Source organism: Carcharhinus amblyrhynchos, chromosome 3 (assembly GCF_965287045.1).
Source record: "Carcharhinus amblyrhynchos chromosome 3, sCarAmb.v2.hapA, whole genome shotgun sequence".
NCBI classification, from domain to species: Eukaryota; Metazoa; Chordata; class Chondrichthyes; order Carcharhiniformes; family Carcharhinidae; genus Carcharhinus; species Carcharhinus amblyrhynchos.
The window spans coordinates 117236063-117255507 of record NC_137326.1 but is presented as its reverse complement, the minus strand read 5'-3'; the positions used below and the strand labels follow the sequence as shown (position 1 = coordinate 117255507).

The 19445-nt window shown below is 42.4% G+C and overlaps 1 protein-coding gene across 3 annotated transcripts in view; it reads right to left on the bottom strand.

Moving 5' to 3' along the window:
• Positions 1–19445, bottom strand: part of sphkap (SPHK1 interactor, AKAP domain containing) — a 381850-nt gene that overhangs the window by 121747 nt on the left and 240658 nt on the right. Inside the window, exon 1 of one of the 3 annotated variants that reach the window (XM_080185827.1) lies at positions 1978–2179. The exons of the other annotated variants lie outside the window; for them this stretch is intronic. Coding sequence (XP_080041953.1) covers positions 1978–2009 — 32 coding nt within the window. The 5' untranslated portion in view covers positions 2010–2179. Of the gene's footprint in view, positions 1–1977; positions 2180–19445 lie in introns of those variants that run through there. 3 annotated transcript variants of the gene reach the window in all.

Genomic DNA, 19445 nt, shown 5'->3' with positions numbered 1-19445 from the left:
TTTTCAGTCCAACTGACCCCCAGTCAATTGAGTGCATGAAAACTAGGAAACTGGGTGCAGCTATGCAGCAGCAGTGTTCCATATTTACATTAATTATGTTTAGGTGGTTGGGGACACAGTAGGTGGATTGGACAAAGATGTCAAAACTTGTTAGAAAATTCAGCCTTTTTGATTTTGGGAGAGAAAACTAATATAAATGTCCTTCACTCCTATTTTACTCAGGAAATGCATTTAGTCTGATTTTACACAAATAAAGATTACAATTTTTTGGGGGGGAGTGGGGAGTAGGTATGAGTCAATCAACAAGACCCTGATACCAGGTTAAAACTTTTACGGTAATGGCTATTTTCTAGAAGAAATGGCCATTAGATTAGATGTGTAAACCACACAGCTGCTTGAATCGGAATATTCTGGATGCTAGCTAGTTCAGATATGATTCTTTTATTTTGAAAGAATGTGAAGAAACATCCTTGGAGACGAGACTTGCAGTAGATTTTCCAATGTCTCATCAACATTGAAAATGACAAACCTTTCTCTTAGTATATCTTAACATGAATGCATCAAGGGACTCACATGCCATATATGAATAATGTTCACAAAAGAGTCTACCAGTATTGGTAATGTTAAATAACATGACAGGATTCAAAGAACAGCCTTTTAAGGAAGTTTACTGAATTATATCATACTGTGTAACAAACTATCTTTGTGCTTGCGTTAATCCCTGCACAGTAGCCTATGTTTTATATGACCGCTGTTAATTTTCTGGCATACATTATGCACTAGAGTCATAACGCATACCAAGCATTTTACTTTGAATGTAACATGTTTCGATGCATTCTGCACATATTTCATACACAACTACACATTTGTTTCAATTATTGTGGCTACTATAAAAACATGCAGAATGAAAAATGAAAAGATGAAATTGAACCTTCCACTCCGAATCTTCCAATAGACCATGTGGACAGTATGGATTCTTTCCAACTTAGTTTATCTTCTTTGGAAGACAAATAAGTAAATTTCCGAAGAGAAAACAGAACAATTCCTTCCAACGTACCCACCAAAATGAAAATATGTAAAATATCAAACTATTTAACAATGATCCTCCTATTCACAAATCTTTGAACACAATTGCAAATGTGTTTTTGATGCCATGAAGAAGTTTGCAAAGGGAATTTTCAATGGTTTAATGTATTACTAATCCCAATTTCATTCTCTTGGACTACTGCACTTATTGTATCTCATATCAGGAATACTTTCATACAATGTTCACCCATCTCAAGTTCGCAACTAAAAAAGATCAACTCTAACCAGAAGACCACAGAGAATTTCAGAGACAGTGAATACTCCTTCCGGTGGCACTTTCTAAAATGACTAATCTTTCAAAATCTGCTCTTCACTTCCAATTAATGGAAGACACAGAGACGTCAATCTGCATCAATCAGTGATATTCATTACAAAACAGCAGCATATATACTTCTCCAATACGAAAGTAACTTCCGTAAATATCTCAGCAACGGCACACACACACAAACACTCAATACATAGAGTGAGTTAAAAAAAAAATCACTCATGCCACATTAGGGTTTAGCTGACACGTAAATTGTTAAGGCTTTGCTTTTACCGAGGGTGGTAGCGTGTGAATGTGACACTGGAATTACAGTTACTCTGGTGACTCACTTTGTGTACAATTATTCGATATATTGTGTTGCTTGCTCAGACATTAGAATGCTGCTTCACTGCATTATTTGATTGATAAAAGGGAGATGTTGGATGAAATGTGCATCGCTGGCACTGCTACTAATGAGGATTTAAAATCTTGTTTAATGTGAGTTTGGTAGCGAAGCGTTAATAGACAGCCGTGTATGTAGGTTAGTTCAGAATGAAAAAAAAGAAACAAAGTTATTAACATCAGTCGAATACCAAATGACAAAAGAATTTGAAAAGAAAGCTCTACAAGAAGAAAGAGCTACGTACCCCGGTACAGAAAGGAAGCTACTGCGATCCATCACACGCTGAATTACTGAAAATGCACTGGCTCCGGCTGTATTCTCTCACCAGAGAAGCAAGCACAGTAACACATAGGAAAGTCTTTAATGGTGATTATCCTTCCCACCTCTATTGATTTGAAGATTACACTGGCATTGGGGGGAAAAAACTCCCCCTCTGAAGCACTACCCTACAGTAGCTTGTACTTAGCTCTGCACAGCCAGCAGCAGTGACACTCTCTTTAAGCAACAGCAAGTAAAATGATTGCATGTGACAGTGCTTGAGCATCCCACACAGAGAACACGCTGCATCCAGGCATGGGAGTGAAACCCCATAACCTTCGACAACACACTGCAGGGCATCGGTGCTCAGCTGACGTACATCTTGTGTCCTTGTATATGTTAAATATGGCATTGCCTTCTTTAGGATTAACTCTTCTGCCGTGAAATTAATTTTATAACGAGATCAGGTAAAAAAAAACCCGGCAAACAATAGTTTTTTTAAAAAAGATAATTAAAATTTGAAAGGCATTCTCTCCATTCAGACTCGTCCATATGGCCAGACTGTCGCCTCAGAGCCCTTTTAAAGGGACAGCATTACCTTCAAGTCTCCATTATAGGAAACAAAGCAATGTATGTCTCTCATAGGAAACTTAACAACATAAGTAACAGGGTGGCAAGATGGCACAGTGGTTAGCACTGCTACCTCATTGGGCTGGGGGCCCAGTTTGGGCCACTGTCCATGCAGAATCTACACGTTCTCCGGTATCTGCATGTGTTTCCTCTGGGTGCTCCAGTTTTCTCCCACAGTCCGAAAGACTGGGTGCTTTTGGCCATGCTAAATTCTCCCTCAGTGTTCCCAAACAGGTGCCGGAGTGTAGCAACTAGGGGATTTTCACAGTAACTTCACTGCAGTGTTAATGTCAGCCTACTTGTGACACTAATAAATAAACTTTAAACTTTTGTTCCTGCTCCGTCATATTGCCATTCCATGATCAGATTTACTTCTGTAACAATATTTTCTCCATACTTCATCCTTTATAGGAAGTCTTTTCCAAAGCATACACCATTTGCCATATTAAAACAAAGTACCAAAAATGGCTACATATATTGCACAAGAACCTCCAAATAAATTAGAAGTAGATGTAGACTATTTAGCACCTCCAGGCTGTTCTGCTATTGGATAAGATCATAGTCTGATTGTGGCCTCAACTTCACACACCTGTCTGCCTGCCCGCCAACCCACCCCCGGCCAATAACCTTTTGACTCCCCATTTTATAAAAAATCTAATCCAGCCTAGAATTTATTCAATGGCCCAATATTTACTGCTCTCTGAGGAGGAGAATTCCACAGACCAGTCACACTCTGGGGAAAAAAAATCTTCTCATCTCAGTTCTAAACTGAAGAGCCCATGATTTTTAAACTGTGTCCCCTGGTTCAGTAACTCCCAAATTGTGCTTGGCAAACTTCTGGAGGTTTGCAGGAAAAGTTTGGTAATGACTCATGCAGGAGTACCTGCCTGTCAACATTAGTCTCAGTGGTGTGTTCGAGAGTAGCCTGTTGTTCAGAATGGCCAATGTCCAAAGCAGTCAATCAGATTTGTATACTAGCAAGATTGACAGGCTACTTGGCTGATGATTGCTGTTGATCTGAACAACAGCAATAATTGAACCAATAGAATGAGCTTTGCCCCACATCTCAAGACAAGAGTTGGTGCTGGACAGCGTCTGTGGCATGCTGTGTCTACCGACTTCAAAGTTCTGTGCAATTAATGCCTATCAGAGTGGAACGCTCAGGTAAGTACCTACATTTTAATTTTAACATCTTCTGTGTTTCCCTTCATCTTCTGACCTCTTGTCTGGACCCCTGTAGGTGAGGTGAGAATATTGGATGGCCTTCGTCAGACCCTGGGAGTGTGGAGGCGATGGCCTAGTGGTATTATCGTTAAACAATTAATCCAGAAACTCAGCTAATGTTCTGGGGATCCAGGTTCAAATTCTACCAAGGCAAATGGTGGAATTTGAAGTCAATAAAAAATTAACACTCTGCTGATGACCGTGAAACTGTTGTTGATTGTGGGAAGAACCCATTTGGTTCATTAATATCCTTTAGGGAATGAAATTCCTACCTGTTCTGACTTACATGAATGTGACTCTTAACTGCACTGGGGCAACTAGGGATGGGCAATAATTGCTGGCCAGCCAGCAATGCCCATGTCCCATGAATGACTAAATAAAAGATGGTGCTAACAGGAGTGGTAGGGGGATGGCAGTGGTGTTGAAGGGGGTTGCAGGCTTGATGTTGTGATGGCATTCAGAGTAAGAAGCTGAACAAAGGGCCTGAGAGTGCTGATGTTTTAAAAAGTTGGTTCTCCAGCTCAGTCGAGCTGCTGCCCTGCTTTCCAGCCAACGGCAGTCCCGTAGTTCTGATTTTGAACAGCCTAAATCAACGCCAATGGCAATTGAGAATGTTCCTAATTATCTGCTCAAAGGCTGGCCAGGTCCTTAATCATTTTAGACTCGGAGGAGGTGGGGGAAGGACATGAATCTGTGTGTGTGTGTTTGGGGTGAGGAGGGGGAGCATGAGAAGTTGGAATTGGGGGGGTTGGTGTTAAGATGAGGGGTGCGTTATATGGGGGTGGAGGACTGTGGTTAAGGGGTGGGTTGGTAGTTTGGGTTTGTGAAGGTGGTTAAAGAAATCACTCTTAATGTTTAATACCACAAAATTAAATAACGTGCAAATACTGCAATGTGCAGATTAATGAGGGCTGAGGCAGTCACTGATATCAGGGTTGTCGGCTGCACAGTGTTATAAATAAATAATGGGAGATTTTCCTGTCGAATTAATAATATCGCACAATGCTGTCAGAGTAAAATATGTAATCTGGTTTATTTAATAGCCAGGGTGGGATGCACACAAATTAACACTGTTGCTGCTCTTAATATTAGTTATGAGAAAATCCTGAAAAATACTTCTTTTTAGGACGGTGTTCACAAGATTTGACATTTTTATGAAAGGAGTTCATGGGATGTTAAAGGTTTGGGACTACTGTTCCAGGCTATGCATCCCCCAACTTCCCCCAACATATCGCATCATCATTTTCAAAGTTAATGTAAGAATGCAAAAAAAAACCCTGCATTTGTATGGCACCTTTCATCCTTCTAGGGTGTCTCACAGTGCTTTTCAGCCAAGGTCAGTTACTGTGGGAAACATAGCCACCAATTTGTAAATAGCAAGACCCCATAAAAGAAAATAATGATCAGAGCCTCTATTTTAGCTATTGGTGGAAGAATAAGCGTTGGCCAGGATAGTGGGAAGAATGTTGTATATTGCATTGAGAAAGGACTAATGTGAACTCATGATCTGCCACTATTACTGAACTAATTTTATTTACACTTCCCCAACAGAAAGGGCAGCAGAGAGCGCAATATAACAAAATGCTTAGGCCTTGCATCATACCACACAGAACACATTTGCTTTTCTTCAAAATAGTACCATAAGATCTTACATACCCACCTCACAGGGATGGCCAGGCTTTAGTCAAATGTCTCATGTTAAGATCAGCATTTCCGACAGTGTGGAGCTCCTTCAGTACAGCACTGAAATGTCAGCCTAGATTGTGTGTTCAAAAGTATCTGGAGTGAGATTTGAACCATTGTGACCACTGAACATCTCTGTAGACATTAGAATAAATGTTAATTTTCTGGTGGTGAAATGGGTTCTGCATTTCTCCATTGGTCAAGGAACCATTGGTCTCCCTTAACAAGAGAGATTCACCATCAGGGAACTTTGGATGACAAAGAACGTGAATTTTCATAGAGTTTCATCCACTTGGCCTCTGTAGTTTCAGCAGAAGAGCTGCAAAAACTTGAAGTGGTGTGTGTCGCCAATGCTAGTTTTCCAAATTTTCCTGATTCTTAGGATCCACAGAATCCTATCAATGCATTTGGCCTATTGAGTCTGCATCAACTCTCTGACAGACCATCTTATTCATGTCCTATCCCCGTAACCCCATGTACTTATCTCATCAACCCCCTAACGTACACATCTTGGGACACTAAGGGGCAATTTCGCATGGCCAATCCATGGGAGTGGAAGGAAACTGGAACACCCGGAGGAAATCCATACATATGCGGGAATAATGTGCAAACTCCACACAGTCACCCAAGACTGGATTTGAACCCAGGTCCCTGGTGCTGTGAGACAGCAATGCTGACCACTGTGCCAAGATTCCCTACAGTGCAGAAGGAGGTCATTTGGCCCATCAAGTCCGCACTGATACTCTGACAGAGTATCTTACCCAAGCCCACCATCCTGCCCTATACCACGACTAATCCATTTAACCTATGTATCTTGAGACACAAAGGGGCAATTTAGCATGGCCAGTCCACCTAACCTGCACATCTTTGGATTGTGGGAAGAAACCAAAGTACTCGGAGGAAACCCACACAGATACACGGAGAATGTGTAAACTCCACACAGTCACACAAGGCTGGAATTGAAACCGGGTCCTTGGCTTTGTGGGGCAGCAGTGTTAACTACTGTGCCTCTGTGTCTCCTTAGCAAAGTTATATAAGATGAGCAGGAAAACTCCCCATGGAAACTCACACTGGCAAATATCACAACTGCCAAGGATTGAATTCAAAATCCCTTGTTCCTGTGCTTGCTGGGATCTTTTTCTTTCAAACAGTTAATGCAGGTGAGCAGGAGTGATCTTGAGTAGTTAGTGAACTTGACAATGTGAGTGAGATTAATTATCATTCATTCTAACTGAAATTGATACAATGGTTGCTGCTGCACTTTGATTGAGGCCAATTCCCATTTAATCCATCAACTGAAACATTAGCCAAAAATAATACAAGTTGCAGAAACATTATAACATTTAAAAATTAGCATAAAGACACAAGGCAACTACTGATTGTGGAATTTTGTAATTACTTAAGGTGTACTTTGACATTATTGCATAATGTTTCTCAGTGACTGGGTTTGCTGGAAAATCTAAAATAAGTTTGAGATGTGCATTCATTGTTTTTGTTTACACTTTTATTGGTAATTTTGTGTATGTCGGCTAACTGAGCTTTTCTCTTAAATTGCCATCTTATCCTTTATGTTTGATCATAGAATCATAGAATCCCTACAGTGCAGAAGTAGGCCATTCAGCCCATCACATCTACACTGTCCACAATTCCACCCAGCTCCTATCCCCATAACTCCATGTATTTACCCTGCTAGTTCCTCTGACACTAAATGGCAATTTAATATGGCCAATCAACCTAACCTGCACATCTTTGGACTGATGTTCCGGGTCACTTCATTGTAATGTACTTCTAGCCAAAGTTTTGGAATGGAAGTGAGGATCTAGAACAGGATCTTTGGGCCCCAGCAGGACTGGGAACAGAGGTGGGCATGGAATTTTGCACTGTTGCTCTATTGAAGGGGGCCAGTTAAAGTTCCCCAGTCACTATCTAGGTCCCCGTAAGTAAATGGGACAGTAGCTGCCTGGAGATAGAGTAGGCTGGGGGAGGGGCATGTGTGATTGTCTCTTTAAGGGAAGCACAGCAGAATAAAGGTCACATGACCTGTGTGACCAATTGGGACTCAGTGTGGAATCACCCCCATGGTGTGAGAGTCTGTTAGGCAAAGAGACATTTTGGGAGCCAGCTAAAGCCATGAGACTGCTGTACAATTGTCATTAATAAATAACTACCTTTTGTGTAAGCTAATGAAGTCTGTGAAAGTGCATCTTTACAGGGCAGCATTCCAGGCAAGCTTAGCTGCCCTGGGGGAGAGTTCAATAACTCCCGCCACACTCTCAGAGTAGATTTCTCTTTAATTGGAAAAGATGGCACCTCCATTTTTGGGTGCCCCCTCCCTCATTTATCTGCCATGACATACATTCATTCCCTATATATTTTCAAGAAGAAATAGCATGTGGGGCAAAGAATGACCATTGAAGGATAGATAGTTACACTCCCAGTGTGTGTGTATACGTGTGTGTGTGCACCTGTTCTTGCAACTTGCTTTAAAATATAAGTGTTGATTTATAATAAGGTTTGGTTCAGTGCTCTGAAGCATAAGGCCTCTTGTTGCCTTTGAGAGGTTGCCTGCCATCCTTAATTGGACAACAAGCTTATCCTTTGGTCATGAATTGACCAATTCAGGGAAAATCACAAGTGAATGACTCCCACAGAGAATGAAGTTTAATATCAATGACGGGAGTGGGGTGGTGGTCCTAGCCGCTGTCTGAAGAATCGTTGGGAGCCCCATGTCACCTACATTGGGAAAGACCACAGAATTAAAGCACTGGTGTTGGTCCTTTCCCAGGATTTAGAAATTGGGGGTGAAAATCCTATCCCCAGAGAGCTTCTGGCCAATCGGAGGCAGACAGCTCTCCATTGCCCATCAGCGCTATTGGGGGCCGTGGCTGCTGCCAGTACTGCACCCATCAGAGGCTGAGGATCCTGAGGGACCCAGCCTTCAGGTGAATGAGGGCAGGGTGGGGAATGAGTTGCTGACTGAGGGGGTAAGGGGTTGGGTGGGATGACCCATCCCCGCCTTGATGCCAGTTACCTCAATCAGGCACTGAGAATCAGGTATGATGCCAGAAAGAAGGATTTGCATTTCGGGTTAGGTTACCTGTATGCCTCCGAGAATTGGTTTAATAATAGCGGTGATGGGGCGAGCTCTTTAAGTGGGTATTAATTGCCCACTTAATGTTTCAATCAATGTCTGAGTGGGAAGGACAGACTCAACTGGGTGGAGGGGGGGTAAATGGCAGGATATCCACCCTGTGCCCTCCCACTCCCAAACCCACCACTAAGAGGGAGAAGGGAATGGGGGCATTAAATTCCACCCACAGTGTGGGCTTCTGACACCCATTTGAGTCAGGGTTTAAAATCCTGTCCCAAGTGTTTGAGTCACTCGTGAACTGCTCCATTTCTCCCCAGTGTTTGGAAAGAACAGATTTAAAAATTTGCATTTCACATTGAAGGCATGTTGCTCTGAATGTTCCTGCAGTTCGATGTGACGTGCAGCCTACAGCGACAGTGCAGTAATCCCTAATCTGTTTACGCGGTGTAACTGGCTGTGCCGAGCCAAACGCTTTTCACCTGTCCTTAGGGGATGGCAAGAATTCCTTCTGTTTGCTGTTGCGAAACCGCGAGTGTAAAAGCTGTCCAGTCTAATCAGACTGTGTACTCCAGTAGAGTGTTCGTGCATCCTTAGGTCAATGCTGTCAACTTTGCCATACACAGGTATTTTTAAACTTGTGTCTGTGTCTGAGATTCAATCTTTAATGAGTTTCAAGTCCATATATTAAGCACACATTTGCATCTTGCATACTTACCTTGAGCACCCATGAAATATCCGCAGCATGTTATTAAATCCTTGCATTTGGTCAAAGGGTCCAGATGAGTGAAAGGCTGGTCTCCTGGAAAAAGCCTTTGGGCCATATTTTGGATTCTTACAGGAAAAGGAATCCCAGCCAGGAATTTCTACTCTATCATCCATCACGATGACATTACAAATGTCATCAGTAGAGAATGAACAAATGCACTCAGCAGTCAGTTTGCTGTAATTTTGATTTACCATCCTAACACCAGGGATAACAAGCTGCCATGTGCAAACTATGAAGAACACAGGGAACTGTTGGAGGTTACCGGTGGGTCAGGAGGCTAGGCAGAAATAGTTCAAACAGAGTTCAATCCGGAAACATAAGATTGTAAATTTGGGATGAGGAATAAAGGGGGAAATTTTCCTGTCCCACTCACCGTGGAAATCAAAATAGGCAGGGGTGGAGGGGAGGGGGAATGCACCATGGAAAGGTCCGTTGACCTTGGGCAAGATGTGCCAATTTTAGTGTGAGCGCAATCGGAAAATCCTGCCCATAGAATAGAAATGGAAGATTACATTCTCCGCAGAGCAGAGGGTCAAAGAGATCAATGGGGGTGGGTAAAATTATACCGATCTTTAGAACTGGTTTTGCAGATGGATAAAAATGTATGAAAGGTCACATGCTGGGCAGCCAAAATTTCCAAAGATGCATGCAAGAACAAAAGAACATAGCAGCAGGAATAGGCCATTCAGCCATTCAAGCAGATCACGACTGATCATCTGCCACTCTACCATTCCTCCCCCCCCCCCGCCAACACCCCTCCCTATCCCCAGATCCCTTGGTGCCATTCGTATCTAAAAATCGATCAATTTCTGTCTTGAATATGCTCAGTGATTGAGATTCCACAGCCCTCTGAACTAGAGAATTCTAGGATTCACTATCCTCTGGGTGAAAAAATTCCTTCTCATCTCAGCCTTAACTGGCCTTGTCCTGAGATTATGTTCCTTTGTTCTCGACTCACCAGTCAGAGGCACATCCTAACCACATCTACCCTGTCAGACCATGTGAGAATATTGTAAGTTTCAATGACTTACTGTGAACGCTAGTGCCACTGGGTGCTTTAGATCACACTGATCACAAAATTCTGAAAATTATATTTCGACCCAAGTCCCAAAATCAATTCACTATTGTACACAGGCCTATTCATTTAGTTTGTAATTTTTAAAAAATGCCAAAGTAATTTTCCATGTATTACTCAACAGTCCTGGATGTGAAACGGTCATGGTTCTTGGAACAAAATGATATCCCATCAAGAACAGACCAAATGCTACATGCAGATATGGCAAAAAGAATTATTGGAAGGGCAATTTTGGACTATGAAAAAGGAGATTTCAGTGTTCCAACCTATGGAAGACAGACCTGACCCATCTCTCACTTTACACTGGTGAGTGTTATTTCAATCAAACCAGTATAGAGTTAAAATAATGTCATTGTACAGAATAAGGCAATTTTCAAGTCTTCACGTGTTTTTCTCTAATTAAACCACCTCGTTTGCTCCTGCTCTCCGGCTCACTTCCTAGTCTTTCCCAGACAATCTTTAAGTCTACTGTTAAAGATTTTATGGATTCTATTTGAAAAATAGTTCATGATGAAGGATTCCACATTTTCACATTCCTCTGTGAAGGACTTTTTCTAACTGCCCCTTTCATTTCTTTTTGTGATTATCTGTCTTCTTGTTATTGTCTTGAATAGAATAATCTATTATTTACTTTGTGACATTAGTGTTCCTTTAAAAGATTTTTAAAAAATTATGCTCATAGCCTTATCTGATGTCACTGTTGCTCAGCTGTCTACAAGGAGTCGCAAAAACCCAGCTTGCAGGTGCAGCAGGTGGTCAGGAAGGCGAATGGGATGCTGGCCTTCATAGCGAGGGGGATTGAATATAAAAGTAGGGAGGTCTTGCTGCAGCTGTATAGGGCATTGGTGAGGCCGCAGCTGGAGTACTGTGTGCAGTTTTGGGCGCCGCACCTGCGCAAGGATATTTTGGCCCTGGAGGGAGTGCAGAGGAGGTTTACTAGGCTGATACCGGAGTTGAGGGGATTGAGCTATGAGGAGAGGCTGAATAAACTAGGCTTGTACTCGTTAGAGTTTAGAAGAATGAGGGGAGATCTCATTGAGACGTATAAGATGATGAATGGGATGGATAGGATAGAGGTGGAGAGACTCTTCCCGCTCAAAAAAGACAGTAGGACTAGGGGGCACAGCCTCAAGATAAAGGGGAGGCGGTTTAGAACGGAGTTGAGGAGGAACTTCTTCACTCAAAGGGTGGTGAATCTCTGGAATTCTCTGCCCGTTGAAGTGGTGGAGGCTGCCTCGCTAAATATTTTTAAGAAGCGGGTTGATGGGTTTTTGATAAGAGAAGGGATTAAGGGTTATGGGGAGAGGGCGGGAAAGTGGAACTGAGCCACGACAGATCAGCCATGATCTTATTGAATGGCGGGGCAGGCTCGAAGGGCTAGATGGCCTACTCCTGCTCCTATTTCTTATGTTCTTATGTTCTTATGAGTCCTTTCATTGCTATTCCAGTGATTTTCAATGGGATTATTTATTTTTACTCCGAGAATTAGTTTAATGGGCCTATATTGTCAGGAGGAAGAATGTTTGTAGGTGAGATGACAGGAGTTATGAGTTGCAGATTTTAGTTTTTTTTAGAAGGGAGTGGACACCAGACTGAAAGCAATGTTTCTCTCTCTCTCTGTCCCTGGTTTGGAAAATTCTGCTGTTTACTGAAAGCCTTCCTGGTGGTGGCTTGACCAGAGAGTCTCCCTGGTGTTCTGGGAAGCTGATCTGACTTCAAACTGCCCTGAGTGTTTCAAGAGAACCGCAGCCTTCATCCAAAGGACTCAGTTCCAGCAACATGTGAGCATTAGATATTGCTGTGTTAAACCTGTGGAAAGGGTTTCGTTTAAAGGAAGTTGTGGTTTTGATTAGAACATCTTAGATATGTTAGTTAAGGGTTATACGTTATTGTGATTGTTTTGTTTTTGTTTGTAATTGATAAAAGTTATTGTTAATTTTTTTCCATGCATGTTAACTATATTCTTAAATAAACTTTGTTTGATAATAGCTTCCTAGTGGGTCATTTGAACCACACCTGAGGTGAATGATATCATGCTTATCCTAGCCAAATTCAAGGTGCAAAAATTATGATTAGGTGGGCTTCATAAAACTGTAGAGTTTCTGACCTGAACCTCAGCAACTGTAGTGCGCCCTTCATAATTTGAGTACATCTATTAGGTCATCCCTTAACCTTTCGAGCTCATGTGAATAAAACCATAATTTCTCAATTCCCCCGCATAACTCTCCAGCTCACTCTCAATAAAGTGTTCAACATCTTGGCCAGAAGCACTGGGTTTAAGCTTCGTGCCAGGATTGTCGAGCGCGGAATAGTGTAGTTCAATGGGCTTGGGAGTCCTTCCATCATCTCCCCATTATTCCCCAAAGGGGGGAAGAAAAGTGTGTGAGAAGGTTTGCTAAAAAAATCCTGATATCATTCTAAGGTATCTATGGTGTACCATTATATCCTTTTATTATTTAGTAAATAGTATTGAGCTATCATTAGATTACACAATGTAATTTATAAAAGCACATATTCATATAATTATACACACATGGTTTGGGTGGCGGGTTTTTCCACCCCACCAGCTGAAGTATTGGCATGGAATGCATCCCCGGCAACACCAGCTGCCCTGCAGCCATTTAACACTTGGTGAGAGTTAATTGGGTGAAGATAAGACTTCTGTCCCCATCTGGGGAGGAAGCCCAGCCTTAGAGAACTGTAGGCCAGTCACATGGCCAACAGGTCCAAAGTCCTAAGCCAGTCTCCCAAGAAGAGGAGCTGATGGAAGCTGGACTGAAGGTAAGTCCAGGGTATCAGGAGGGCCTGAGCTGGCAGGCTCCAGTGAGGGGCATGGAGGGATTGGGGGAGGTGGGTGAACAGGTTTGAGAGGCTGCTGGGTGAAGATTAAAGTGGGTATAATCGTAATTGGAGAGGGAATGGGGAGTCACCCAGATCTTCAGATTCATACGAAGTTACATTGTGATATGTTCCTCATCATTAGCCAATACCAATGAAGTAAATACATTACTTTTCACCCCCAATAGATGATTCCTTCAGGAGTTCATCATAACAAGTTGCCATTGTGACGTTGGATGAGAAGACCGAAACTCAGCACATGGAACCTATCCAAAACACAGTACATGGAAGCTGTCATATTGAAGAAGATGTTAGAAAGCAAGGATGAAATGAAGCTACTGACAAGATCCTTACTGTTAGAGTCAAGCTATAGGGTCTTATTTTGTGAATGGAAGAATTGATTATTGGGAAATTTCAGCCCCATTTCATGAGTGTTGTCCTTTCATTTTCTCATCACAGAGCCAGTGCACAGAGGAGGGTGAATCTAACCCCATGTCAGAATGTTACATTCCCCCGGTGGTGCATTTGTAGATGGAGGGAGTCCGTAAAATTCACGGGTCACCTTCCCTGTTGGCTTCTGTCTGCCTGGATCTTTCCACAATTTCATGGTGGGGCCATAAGGCCTAGGCTGGCCCACCCACCTTTGCCCCAAATGAGGCCTTTAAGTGGGTAATTAATACCAGTTGAGAATCTGTTTCCCACCCAATCTCAAGATCCAGGCTGGCAGGAGGAGATCATGGGTAGGAGAGAGGTCTGGAAAGTGATCCTGCTCAGGCCTCAGACTAGAATGGGACACCTCATTAACAGCCTCCTTTAACTTTATATGTACCCCATTCCCCACAAGGTCTTGCGCTGTGGGCGCCCCATCAACCATCCTGGATTCTTCACTAAGATCCCTCACCCTCCTCTGCTGATCCCCCTGGCCTCACTTCCCATCCTCACCCTGAGACCCCTGCACTTACTGGGCCATTGGCTCCCAGGATTTAGACTCTGGGAATTTGAGGAACAATCCACTGCAGTTGCTGGTGTTGCTGAGACCAGAGAGCTCCCTCAGGCAGCACCTCCTCCTGACTGAGGGGCTGAAGTCCTGCCTCCAGCCAACTAACACCCCAAGCGTTAAATAGCAGTCAGGCAGCCAGTGATGCCTTCTCCACCATCTCCCGGTGGAGGAAGGGGAAACCCCACTATACTAAATATCCTCGTCAACGTTTCAAAGATGAGAGAGGCCACAGCTACGATGGAATGTGCATTCAAAAACACAAACTGGGGCATGAATATTTCACAACAGCTAGTCAAGGTATCACATCATAAAATTGCCACTCAGACTTTCGCAGAGTCCGCCAATGACCTTGGGTAGAATTGTCTGGTTTTGGGGTGAGTGTGGTTGTAAACTCCCCCCGATATCTCTTCCTGCTCATTTTTGATTTTTGATTTGATTTATTATTGTCACATGTATTAGTATACAATGAAAAGTATTGTTTCTTGCGCATTATACAGACAAAGCAGACTGTTCATAGACAAGGAAACAAGAGAGTGCAGAATGTAGAATTACTGTCATAGCTAAGGTGTAGAGAAAGATCAACTTAATGCAAGGTAGGTCCATTCAAAAGCCTGACAGCAGCAGGGAAGAAACTGCGCTTGAGGTGTGTCTGGGGTACGTGGGGTCCTTAATTATGCTGGCTGCTTTGCCAAGGCAGTGAGAACTGTAGAGAGTATCAATGGATGGGAGGCTGGTTTGTGTGATTGATTAGGCTACATTCATGACCTTTTGTAGTTTCTTGTGGTCTTGAGCAGAGCAGGAGCCATACCAAGCTGTGATACAACCAGAAAGATTACTTTCTGTAAAAGTTGGTGAGAGTAGTTGACATACCAAATTTCTTTAGTCTTCTGAGAAAGTAGAGGTGTTGGTGGGCTTTCTTAACTATTGTGTCAGCAAGGGGGGACCAGGATAAGTTGTTGGCGATCTGGATACCTAAAAACTTGAAGATCTTGATCCTTTCTTTTAAGCGAGAAGTGTTTGATATGACAGATCTGGGCAGGGTCAGAGGACAGATTACTAGCCAAAGTCTGCAGGAAAAATTGAGCCAAGGCTGCACTATGGTTTTGGGCAGTAAGGGATGGGAAGTGAAGGGGACAGGGCATAGAGCATCAGTTATTGCACTATCATTTGACTAGCATCACATTCTATTCCATCAAATCACCATTCTGTTCTTTATATGTAGCTGTCAACGTTTTTGCATGTTGTACCTTCCACTATCACTTTTATTCTTTTTTGTTCCTGCAATCATGGATGTGGACATTGCTGACTGAGCCAGCATTTATTGTCTATCCTTAATTGCTCTTGAGAAGGCAGCAGTGTTACCATCCGTGTGTTGTAGGTATACCCACAGCACTGTTAGGGAGAGAGAAAATGACAATTTTCATCAGTGTTGTAAAATATATGTGCCAAATCAGTGCAAGTAACAATGGAGATTTAGAATTGGTAGAAAATCAGATTTACATCCAAGATTCAATGTCTGCCTTGTGTAAACACAGCAGAGAATTTACCATCTCGCAGAAAGTGCTGGAAATGCTCAGGGGGTCACCCTGTGGAGAGAGGGTTAATGTTTCAGGTTGGTGAACTCAGGTTCACATTCTGATCTCCACATTCCGATGAAAAGGCTATTGACCTGGACTGTTAACTCTGTTTCACTCTCCAAAGGTGCCTCAAAACCTGCTGTGTATTTCCAGAATCTTTAGGCTTCCAGCAATCTGCAGCATTTTGCCTCTCGAAGAGATTTTGTTGACTTTCTCGAAGGCGGCACCAGTCACTCTGTCAATCTGTCTGCACTGTGAGGACAAATTTTAAAAGGAATGCTTCCCATCGCATTGAGAAGAGCCATTGCTTGCTGTGGAGACTTAGCTGCAATCTGTCATCAGTGATTAATGTCATAATGCCTGCTGCTGGCTGCAATTATACAGAGATTTGGGGGGAATTAAAAATGATTGTTTTCTCTCAAAGTATTGGGAATACACACAAAAATATCTGTCTATTTAAAGGGGAGAAAATTGTGTGGGCACTGAGGGGGAAAGTGGGGAGGCAGGGTGGGCAGAGGTGATCTTCAGAGGTAGCACAAAACAAGCAATAGTGAATTGGCAGGTTGTTTTACACTACACTGATTTCTGAGCCCATTCATCAATGGAAAAGCTGGCAGGAGGTCAAATTCATCACCAATTTCTTGCCTCCTGAAGCCCAATCTCACCTGCAAGGTAGCAAAAGCATGGATGATAAGTACTGGAATGGAGCACTGCAATCACTTGTGTCAGCCACAGTGCAAACCAGGCAAAGGCTAAAGCTTGCTCTACGTTGTTTCAACTATGCATGCTGGTCCCAGCTGCCATGGATACCCAGCCAATGTGGTTTCCCCTCCACCTTCTGATGACCATATCACTTCTCGAATGTGCTTTCCTCTGCTCACTAATTTTAATGGTAAATTAGATCTGAAGGCAAAACCATCTTCACTGCTTAAGATTCATGCTGAATTTTTCTTTATTTGTGCCTGAGGAATCTGAGTTGAAAGAGACCAGACTTACTTCAGTTTGAACTTTAGCAGCCATCAGAGGAAGGATTGGACATCCATCAGTCCAAACTAGAATGAAATGCAAGTCTCCAAGGTAAAAAGACAATGCTTTAACTCACCTATCACATGTGACCTTCCTAAGATAATTAGAGATGAAGAAAGTCATTCCTATTTCATTCATCTCAATTTTAGCATCTAACGCTCCTTTAACTAGCCTAAAACTTTGCCTCCACTACCCAAACGTTAATGTGGCACCTTAGATTCTGCCACTCTATTCATTTAACTTTCAGACTCATGCTAAACCTGGCATCCGCATGGTCTGCTCAGCCTTTTTCAGATTCATGGGATGCCACTCATAGAATCCTCACAGTGCAGAAGGAGGTCATTTGGCCCATTGAGCTTGCACTGACAACAATCCGACCCAGGCCCTATACCCTTAACCCCATGCATTTGTCCTGCTAATCCCCTTGACCAAGGAGCAATTTATCATGGCCAATCAACCTAATCTGCACATGTTTGAAGTGTGGGAGGAAACCAGAGCACCAGGAAGAAACGCATGCAGAACAGGAAGAGTGTACAGACTCCGCACAGACAGTCACCCAAGGCCAGAATTGAACACGAGTCCCTAGCACAGTGTTAACCACTGTGCCATCCATTTCTAATATCATAAAAGCTTTCGCAGAATGTTTGCAGGTCAAGTAAGTCAGATTATACAATAATTCAGATACATTATATAATACAGATAAATTATACAATAGTTCAGACAGATTATACAAAATTCAGACATTATTCAATGGTCTAGGAAAGATTGGTTAAAAATTGTAAGTCGCCATCATATGAAGCATTTCAAATGTCACAAAACTGCATCATTTAGAGCAAACAATTACAAGGTTTGAAGTGTTGGTATGATTGCACAATACAGCCATTTGGAGTGGTGAAAAGATTGGCTGGTGATTCATTTCATTCCATGGTAATACAATGTAGAATTTTTTTAAATTACATAGATGTATTATTTGGATCAGCACAGATATTGCACTTAAATTCTGTCTGGGGTGTTGTAAGTATTGTGCGATGTTTCACCTTGGACTGAATTGTTTAACAGTTGTGTACAACATGTTGGTGTGTGATGGCTCATCGCTATTCTGTTCCACAAAGGAAACATCTTCCACCGTATTCACCAATGACCTACGTCCCTCATGAAACCCTTCAAGCTCCATCTATCCTGAGCAATTTGAGGCACTTTAGCTAGATATAATGCACCACTGCCTCTGAACCCAAAGTAGGCACATCTAATCTCTGAACTCAGGTTTAATAACTCATACATCCAATTCGATTCCAGTATAGAACCTAGAGCTTAGAACCCATACAGCCAAAGACATGACCACCACTAATGAATAGGATGCTCAAGAGGCTAGAATGGCAGGAATGCAGTGTCCTTGGAGAGTTGTTGGGCTGGGGCAGGTAGCAGGTCTAGGGAGTGACAAGGCCTTTGAGTGACTTAAACACATGCATATGAATTTCAAATTCATGAAGATGTACCAGTATAGGTCAGAGATTACCGGGCTGATGGCTGAATGGGATTTAGTGCGAGTTAAGTTATGGGGAGCAAAATTTTCAATGAGCTCAAGTTTACAGAACGTGGCAAAAGAGAGACTGAGAAAGAAAACAGTTGACTTGAAGTAAGTGAAGCATGGATGAGGATTTTGGCGGGAGATGGACTGAGAGGTGGGTGGAGATGGGCAATATTATGGAAATGGAAGTGTTCGTTTTAGTGATGGAAAGAATATGAAATTGGATGCTCTGTTCCAACAACAGAAAGGAAATAAACTACTGTGGACAAATTAGAGAAGAATGCAATAACAACAGGGAGCTAATCAAAAAGACACAAGGATTAAAAAGCAGAATGTTAAAAGGACCAATTATAAATGCAGGAGAAATAACTGCTTTCTGACTTCTGTTACTGTTCTATATCTGCTCCGAATAAGTTGTAAAGTTGTTGAATGTTGCATCTCAGAACAATCAAGCTGTCACTTTTCTTCAGGAGACACCAATTGATATTCCCTGTTCAATTCTTAAACTCTTTAACACAAGTATTTCTCTTTTTGAAGTAACCATGTAGCCATTAGAAGAAGATAAAGTTGCTAGATTAATATTGCTGAGGCTAATGTTCTTGGGACATGGCTTCATATCCCACCATGATAGCTGGTCTTAATAAAATAAATCTGGAATTGATGCTGAGTCTTAGACCATGAAACTATCATTGATTGTTATGAAAATGTATTTGGTTCACTAATGTGTTTTAGGGAAGGAAATCTGCCATCTTTAGCTGATCTTGTCAACATGTGACTCCAGACCCACAACAGACATTACCTGCTTCGGTTCTCCAAGAGTCCACATTTTCTCTGTTTAAGATGTATGCTGGAATTTTATGGCCATTCATGCCGGTGGGATTTTCCATCCCGCTTCAGTGAACGGGGGTGCCAAATTCTCCGACTTCACCGCAGTGGGAGTGTGGTGCGAACCACTGGTAAGATTGTGCTCCTAGGCTCTCACATGGCTGCAGACTAAACTGCCATTGCTGTGATAT